At 32.4% G+C, this 9,173-nt stretch overlaps 1 protein-coding gene across 1 annotated transcript; it reads right to left on the minus strand.

The window, feature by feature from the left end:
* Positions 1 to 5,080: 5,080 nt before the first annotated feature.
* Positions 5,081 to 8,073, minus strand: LOC106297736 (AP2-like ethylene-responsive transcription factor PLT1). Its single transcript, XM_013733919.1, has 9 exons — positions 7,798 to 8,073; positions 7,293 to 7,719; positions 7,094 to 7,176; positions 6,948 to 6,956; positions 6,759 to 6,847; positions 6,604 to 6,677; positions 6,452 to 6,502; positions 6,273 to 6,349; positions 5,081 to 6,009 (listed from the first exon to the last, which is right to left on the minus strand). Exons 1-9 carry the CDS (start codon positions 7,913 to 7,915, stop codon positions 5,234 to 5,236), a joined length of 1,704 nt encoding a protein of 567 aa, XP_013589373.1. The 5' UTR covers positions 7,916 to 8,073; the 3' UTR covers positions 5,081 to 5,233.
* Between the last annotated feature and the right edge of the window lie 1,100 nt (positions 8,074 to 9,173).

A 9,173-nucleotide genomic window follows, 5' to 3' on the forward strand; every position in this document is an offset into this window, starting at 1 on the left:
ATACAACTACCACACACCCACAACCAAAAGAAACATAATAAGACCTCCACTCTTGTTGCATCAATATATGTACATGGTGAACTCACTTACCAAGTTATTGTCAATGGTTTCAAGGGCTTTCTCGTAGTTCCTAGGCAGCTTCACCCTCTCCCACAAGTTCTTAGGCATGTGGGCTCTCTCTATAGTCTTCATAGACAAATAAAAAACACCTTTTTTTTTTTTGCAAACACAGAGACAAAATTCATAAGAAAAGGTTTCACACAAGGATGGTAAATTAGATATATTACAAAGAAAAACTTCAGCAATCTAGAGATATATGTGTTTAATTCCTGTACAGATCTTTGAGCTTCTTCTGAGTAAAAGCTCTGCAAATTGAGATGATAAAGATTTCAACTTTCAAATCGAGAATATGTTGTTAGAGATAGAGACTGATGTAACACCTGCTACGGATGACGACGAATTTGAGGGGAGATGAATCTGTAAGTGACAAAGGATGGAAAGGAGTTAGTGTCAGTGTGAGCGAGCTTCATTTTCCGATGTTGTTGGATCGGAATAGGGCTTCAGATAGTGGTGGTCGCGACTCCGGTGAAAACGGAGACCGGTGAAGACGGATCTGAAAAGCGATGGTGGTGGAGGTGGTGACGAGCGATGGTGGATTGGAGAGATTGCGATGGTAGTGGTGGTGACGAGCGACGACGTTACCGTCACTGCTACTTCGTCTCCTCCTCCTCATCCACTAATACTCTTCAATCTCAATTTGAGAAGAACCCAAATCACGTTAGCAACACTGGTTCACATTACAAAAAAATTACTGAAAGCAGACAATGAAGCTAACCTTATTGAAACTTAATTCCAGAGAACTATTGGGATTTTGTGAGAAAAATGAAGAAAAAAAGAGTTTAGGCAGCCAAAAATTTTTATTTTTCCGCTGATAACAAATATAGCGTTTTAAATTGACAAACGCTATAAAAAAAGTAAGTGTTGGTATACAATAGCAGAAATGCCAAAAACACTATACTACAATGCTATTAATACCCACATTTCCTGTAGCGACTCATGTAGCAGTTAAACTCCCGACGTGGAGCTTATATTCTCACACATCCATCTTCAAAATTATTTCACTCATCTTGTTTAACATCGGGTATCTTTCCTCTGTTTAAAAGGATCAAACTTTCACAAGATTTTACTGTTCAATGGAGCCGTAAGCTTCGGAGGATTCATATAAAACCCATGAGTATTAACTGCTATGATAATTAAGAACTATACAATCAGGCAAGAAGAGAGAGGAAAAACTGGAACTCTTTAACCAAATTTTGATTTTGAAGTATCGTGAAGAAGAAAATTTTTTTTCCCTTTTTGAACAAGATGGGGTGGGAAGATTTGAAGATGAAGCAAAGAAAGGTCACAGAAAGTGAGAAAAACTTATTTAAATCGAAAAGAAAAAATGGAAAAAGAAAAAAGAGATTTGCTTGAGATTTCAGACTGTTGTTGGTGACATGTTTGCTGTAATTATCACATATAGTCCTTTTATAGGGTTATTCAAAATATTCTAATTATGGTTTCGAATGGTATGCAAATCATAAAAAACGCAGATCAAACAGAATAAATACAGATCTTGCAAATCAAACTAGTTAAATTAATTTATTGAATTAGCTTATTTGATCGAATGCTTAAATATTTAAATAAAAATAATATACAAACAATAATTATTATTATTTTAATAAATACAATGAAAATCTAAACATTACATAAAAAATAAATATAATTATAATGTACAATAAGATTAAAAAAATTAATATGGAGTATTTTTGTTTGCCCACGATGTATTTGCAATAATTTCTCTAATGTTTGCTGTAAAATCTTTTTGTTTTATTTTTATTTTTTACGTATCATTTGGTTAAATCATAGAAATAACGTTGTCAATCTTTGTATGTGTTTTTCTATCATAAAATTTTATTAGAAGTTCTAATTAAATTTTTAATAAAATTATGTAATTCAATTATCGTTGTCACCCCTCTTTTTTAACATGCATATCATATCTTGGGAAGTTACAAAGATGTAAAAATACATACATATGTTATTATATATTTGTTGGTAACATATACTTTTCTTTTATTGAATAATACTATACACAAAATCAAACTTAATGATAATTAATATCAACAATATAAATAAAATAAATATAGTTATGTATTTAGATGATACAAATAATATTTATGTAAAACACACAAATATTTTTTATACTATTTAATTAATAAATTTCGTAAATAAGTTATTGTATAAAAAATAAAATATTAAACTATATTTTAAATAAATATTTTTTTTATTTTAAAGTGAATGAATAATTTAAAAATAAAATAATTTAAACAAGGGTAAATCTCCAAAATAGCACATTTCTAAGTTTATATCACAAAAATAGCACTCAAAAACTAAAATGACCAAAATAGCACCTTTCTAAGTTTATCCTTTGAAAATTTTAATTTTTTTATTTTTCAAAATTTGAAATCTTATCCCCAAAACCTCATTTCTCAACTCTAAACCCTAAACCCTAAACTCTAAACCCTAAACCCTAAACCCTAAATCCTAAACCCCACCCTTTAACTCTAAACCCTAAGTTTGTGACTTTTGATAAAACATTAAGTGCTATTTTTGTGACTTTTGACCTTGAATACTAGTTTGGGAACAAAAACTTGATTTATTGCTATTTTTATCTTTTTCTCTTTAAACAATTAATAAAAAAAGAGAGAGAGATAAAAATAAAATCTGCATGCATGTGATTGGTCCTCGGTATGGTTTCATCATCTATTTTCTTTTCTCTGCCGATCAAAAAATTAACACTAGTATTAATTTACATCCAGTTCATTTATTATTTTATAATTTAATTTTGTTCTGTATTTAAAACTTTAAATGGGAAATAAAATGTAGTTCAATCTGTATTACAAATGTATTGCATTTAATCTACATATGTATTGTATCCCATTCAAAGCCTATGATTCGATTAGATATCCGTTTCAATTCAAACCGAAAAATCTGGATATTAGTAATATTACTAATCAAAACAAATGCTAATATTCAATATCCGTAGGAAACAAAGCAAATCAAAAATATTAATTATTTTAAGAACAAATATCCAGTATGATCTGTTATATACATATCGGTAATTTATAATTTTGTTATTTATAAAATTTATTATATTAGTTACTAGAGTTTTAAAAAGTATATGAATTTTTAGTTTTGTAATAACATATTATTTTATATTATTTTAAAAATGTTATTTTATATTATTATTTTCCTTTTTTGAACAAGATGGAGATGGAAGATTTGAAGATGAAGCAAAGAAAGGTCAGAGAAAGTGAGAGAAATTTATTTAAATGGAAAAAAAAAAGATTTGCTTAGATTTCAGACTGTTTTCTTTTTTTTTTTCGACAAACGACTATTCTTTTACTCAAACATGAGGTGGTCTGGGTAACCAGACTGGAATAAAACAACCAATAATAAAACAACCAATAAAACAAAGAGATCTATGAAAAGATCGAGCATTCCTAGCTAAAGAATCAGCAATTTCATTATGTATTCTTGGCACGTAGGTGATCTTGAAATCCGAATAACACATGAGGATAATTTCAGACCGTTGTTGGTGACATGTTTGCTGTTATTATCATCACATATAGTCCTTTTATAGGGTTGGACAAAATATTTGTAATTATGATTCGATTCGTTATTCATTTCGATTCAAACCAAAAAATCTAGATATCAGTAACATTACGAATCAAAACAAATGCTACTATTCAATATTTGTAGGAAACAAAGTAAATCACAAATACTAATATTTTTAAGAACGGATATTCGGTCCGATCCTTTATATACATATTGGTTACTTATAATATTGTTTATAAAATAATTATATTAGTTACTAGAGTTTTAAAAATATATGAATTTTTATTTTTGTAATAAAATATTATTGTTTCAGATTTTTTATTTATTTTAAAAATTTTATTTTATCTGTATGGATCGAATCTGATATCTAATTAAAACTATAAAATTTTCTGAATATCCAGAACATTGAATATCCACATAGCTACAAATCGAATCGGATCAGATATTTGATTATTCAAACAAAAAATCCAGATATTCCATCCGTGTCCACCCCTACTTTTCTTTTTTTTTAATTATTGTTGTTGATATGTCTCTTTCACACTTTTACAGTTTTAGACAAGAAATAAACATTCTCTGAGTCTACATTTTGTTCTGTTATCATCCTTTGTGTCGTTAAGAATTTATAACAAACAAAAAAATTTACTAGTGTTATTTTTTTGACCCAAATGTGAGTTTTATGACTTTATTAAATAATTATTTTACCAACCAGAGAAGAGAAAATATGTACAGTCTCTCACGATCTTCTCTGAGTGTTTTGGTTAGAAGATGGAACAACCTAACAATAAATAGTATATATAGACAGTCAGTCACATATTGAGATACTCATTTATTTTCCCTATATGATATACACATTTGAATTTCTTATTTTATTAAGGTTGCTTCATTACAGTCGATGTAAAACTTATTGTTGGTATATCTCAATACTGAAAATGAATTGGATGTAATTTACTATGTAAAAACCTCTTCCGTCTTCTATATTGCCAACTATGTTTATGATGAAAATTTACGATTTGTAAAATTAACAAACAAGTCATTAGTGACTTAGTCGATCAACAAAGACATGCGTAAATTATGTTGAGTTAGTGGAGAAAGTTTAAGAATTCTACAAACTGAAAAGAGCCAATACATACAACAACAAAAAAATTAAACAAATCGTTAATGCATGGATCAAACTTCACTCGCTCTACAAAAGAGCAAAACAAAACAAAACTAATTATTGACTTTTTTGTCGACTCGTTTTGGTTGGATAATATAATAAGAACTAGAGGAAATATAGATTATAAATAAATGAACTACAAGTTTGGAAATTAGTCAAAAGGGTTAGCCTTAAACAAAAATTGGGTACTCTTAAACTTAACTGAGTACCCATAAAACCCTAACCCTCAAGAACCATTTAACCAGTGTCTGAGAATCAACACCGCCGTAAATTTTAAATGAACCAGTTGCGTTACCTAAATTCTTCTACCAAAAGTCCCTTCTAATATAACTTCCAAGACTAGGAAATAAAAACAGAATAACGATAAAATAGTTACTAATACAGACCTATTTCCTTGTGCCGCAAGAAACAGATCCATTTTCACTCATTCCACATAGTGAAAACACCACCAGGATTCGACCCCTGAACAGGCTCACCAGTCCAACCACCGTACTCTCCTGTGCCATCACTCGGAGGCATATCGTAGTCTGTTTTAACAGTTTGAAACTCCTCGGTAGATCCAACGGTGGAGCTCGACCCAATACCAATGCCGTGGTTCACAAGAAACGCTGCAGCGTTGTAGCTACCGTTAGATACTCCATTGTTATTGTCAACGATTGAGGTAGAGACAAGACCATGAAGCAAAGCCGGATTGCTTTGAAGATAAGCGTTATAGAGCTGCTGCGAGTTCTGACTCGATTGTTGCTGCAAGTAATTGTTGGTTTGTTGGTGAAGATGAAGCTGCGTCTGGATATAGCTATGGTGATTAAAGGAGGAAGCATCATGAGCATTGGTATTATAGTGAGAGATGTCATTGTTCTGTAGAGATAGAAAAGGCTCCAATGGTTGTTGAATGCTTAGAGGGTAAGGTTGAAGCTGAAGCCTTGATGAGCTGGAGCCAGAGCCTCCTGAGCTCGAGCCACCACCATATTGGAAACTTGAACCAAGGGCTATCATCTCCGCCTCGCGTTTCCTTGAAGACTCAAGAGCCTGAGCTTCTTTGAGCCGCTTAGCCGCGCCTCCTCCTATGGGAAGAGTGCTGCTCTCTAGGATAGCTTTCACGTCGTACCGGTTGATCTCGAAGTTGGTCACTGCGTTGAGTCCTCTGAACTTTATCGCGGCTATATCATAAGCTTCTGCTGCTTCTTCCTCAGTGCCTGAACAAAACAAACCATATCGTCAGATACGTAAAATTATGGTTTGAAGAAACTTCTATTAAACATGCTGATTCTTTAATAAAAAAAAACATGGTGATTCTAAAGGTTTTTAACTAAAGTAAAATAATATAATATATATATGGAGGTTACTTGAAATTCACTTTGATTTTGTAGGGTCTAGATGGTTGGAAACGATTCTTGTATGGTTGGTTTTTTTTTTTTTTTTACCAAACAAAGTCAAGATAAAATAACAAAGTACTTACTAAAAGTTCCCAAGTAGAGGTCTTTGTTTCCGGCGACTCGGCCGATCCTTGCTTGCCATCTTCCATGTTGGTGATGCCTATATATATATATGGAAAAATAAACATGTTTAGTACATATTTGTGTGGTGAATTCACGTAGAAAAGGATAAATATATGTGTGACTATCTATAAAATTAAACCTTGTAACTCCTCGATACATCGAAGCGCCTCGTGAGAATCCACTACTTTTCCTGTGAATAGAGAAAAAAAATATGTGAATGTGTCATTCGAATAGAGAAATTTTAGATTTGTATATTATAACCAAGGTCTCAATGAAGATAGAACAAGACACCTTCTAATAGCCGCCACGAACTCTTGTCTCGTCATGTGCTTCATTTCCTCTACTTCTTTCTCGTAGTTAGTTATCTGATATAAGGAATCAAAGATTAAAAACATACATAACTAATAATTTCGAAATTATCGCAAGAAAACATATGAACTAGCTACCGGGAAATTAGTAGTAGTCGAGGGACCCCAGTACTTAAGTGCGGCTAGATCATATGATCTCGCTGCTTTATCTTCTTTGTCATACCCACCTATATCAAGAAGTAGATTTAATTTAGTTCCTTAACCTAAAGTATATATAATGATCAATCCACGAGAATGACATAGAAGAATCCAGTTCGATGAACTCACCCAAGTAAACTAGATTGTGTGTTGAATCCCCAACATTTTACGTAGAAAGAACAAAGAATGAAGAAAATATATACACATAGTTAGTATATATGAGCCAAATCAAAACTAAAATACAGAACCTAAATAAGTGAAAGTAAATTACTTACCTTGTCTTCCTTTCCTAGACTGGCCTTCTCTTCTACAACTATTATCCCACAGGTGAGCTTCATATCGACCGGTCCATCGATGCCTGAATATAATTGAAATAAAACCATACGTATACGTTTCATCGTCAAAATCCGATTTAAAATCACAAAAAGAATATTTAAAGAATCAATTAATTGAGACATGCGTCACATATATAACCTTGTGACACCACGATAGATCGAGGTTCGTTGTCCGAAAGTGTCCAAAGCACGTCTAGGCGTGGCCGTCTCAACAACGGCTAGTGCACCACCGCTAGTGTTATCGCCGGTGGCCTCCGACGGCGAAGCTTTGGCTGCGGCGCTATTACCACCGGTGGTCCCCATGGACAAAGTCAATGACTGTAGATTGTGAGCACTCTCTTGAAGCTCATAGCTATTGTTAGGAGTGTTAGAGTCACAAGCTACGACGACGTCGTTTGATTGGACGCTAGGCATCAAGCTGTTGGTATGGAAGTAGTAGTCTGAGTCGTTGTAAGCTACGAGGTGGTCGGTTTGGTTTTCGTCTGGTTTGCTCACACCGAGAAAATCAGCCACCTTGGGAACCTCTCCTCCTTCTCCTCCGCCGTGTGGATTGATCATATTCCACTCTACGAACATATTATTTGTTTAGCACATCAATATACAAATAGAGAATAAGTATATATATATATATATAGAGATGTTACCTTGTGTATGGAAAGGGTTGTCCATATGGTCGCTGACCAGGCCAAGGTTGTATTCGTGAGGAGGCAAAGAAGACTGGTTTGGTGGAAGGGGAAAGCCAAGCCAGTTGTTTGAATTCATTTTCCGTTTTTGAGTCAAATCTGTTTGTTTTGTGTTTGGGTTAATCAATCACTTTATTGCAGCTACCCACTTTGGTATAATCAATATACCAAGCTCTACGCCAATCAAAGAAGAAAGGAAGACTCAACAATCAAGGATTGGGGAAAGAGAAATAAATGATCAAGACTACTTTCCAAAGATTGGAGAATATGTATATGTAGGTCAAGATCTTCTTCTGCTTTATATATTGGTGAATTCTCTCTCTCTCTCTCTTTAAAATCTGGAAACTGATACTTTTAGGGTTTTAACAAAAAAAAAGAAGATATTTGTGAGAGATGAATACAGAGGAAGGCATAGAAGGTTTGAGAGACCCGTTTAATTAAATGGATTTTATTTCATTAGAATATTATTGTAAGAGTTGATATATAATATGTATGGCTTTGAGAAAAAAATAATAATACGGTATCCCTTTCATGTGATTATTTGTTTTATAGTTCTTATATGACCATTACGACCTGTTAAGTATTAGGACAGCATTTTACAATACACACACTCGTATTTAATTTGTATCTGAATTATGATGCGGTGACGAAACTTACACTCATTATGTTAAAACAGCGTTATCTAAAAATATTTCTTCCCTTCGACACTTTTTACTAGAATTCGCAACCTTACTAAATATACTAGTAAAACTAAACATACTAGTGCGTGTTTAGGTCATAAATTTTGGCAATTGTAAGAATAAGTGTCTGTGACAAAAAAAAAATACATTACAATTAGAAAACCACATATATTTTGAAACAGTTAAATTTGTTCTTTTGAGCCTTGAAAGTTGAAACTGTTAAACTTTCAAGGATAATTTTATCGAAACGAATATAGTGAGAGTATGTAGTAATGGATATTTGCAATGAAAACATCGTAACGAGGTCTGGCACGTAACGGTTTTGTATAAATAGTATACTCTATATATGCATGCATATAATCTCATACATGTATATATATTAAATATCAACATATACATTTTGTGTTATGCAAATTTGGTTTTAAACAAAAATTGTATGCATCTGCGTGGCTTACTATAACATCTCTATCTCTCTCTCTTAAAATACATCAAAAGTATAATGAGAGATGAGAGATATCTCAGTTTCATGTATAGTAAGACAAAACCCAAGATTCTAACCGGAAAATTCCAACCCTAAGAGGCAAACTAAATTTCATTGTACAATAAAATAATTAATGCTATAAAGTTTTCTAAAAGCAGATTTAAGTCTATATTTCC

This window comes from Brassica oleracea, chromosome C1 (assembly GCF_000695525.1).
Source record: "Brassica oleracea var. oleracea cultivar TO1000 chromosome C1, BOL, whole genome shotgun sequence".
Lineage (NCBI taxonomy): Eukaryota > Viridiplantae > Streptophyta > Magnoliopsida > Brassicales > Brassicaceae > Brassica > Brassica oleracea.

Bases quoted from the DNA above. Each gene is read 5' to 3' on its own strand.
- LOC106297736 (XM_013733919.1), bottom strand. From the start codon at position 7,915: ATGAATTCAAACAACTGGCTTGGCTTTCCCCTTCCACCAAACCAGTCT. The intron at 7,720-7,797 runs GTAACATCTCTA...ATATGTTCGTAG, and splicing joins CAACCCTTTCCATACACAAG to AGTGGAATATGATCAATCCA. The intron at 6,678-6,758 runs GTAGCTAGTTCA...TCCTTATATCAG, and splicing joins CGACTACTACTAATTTCCCG to ATAACTAACTACGAGAAAGA.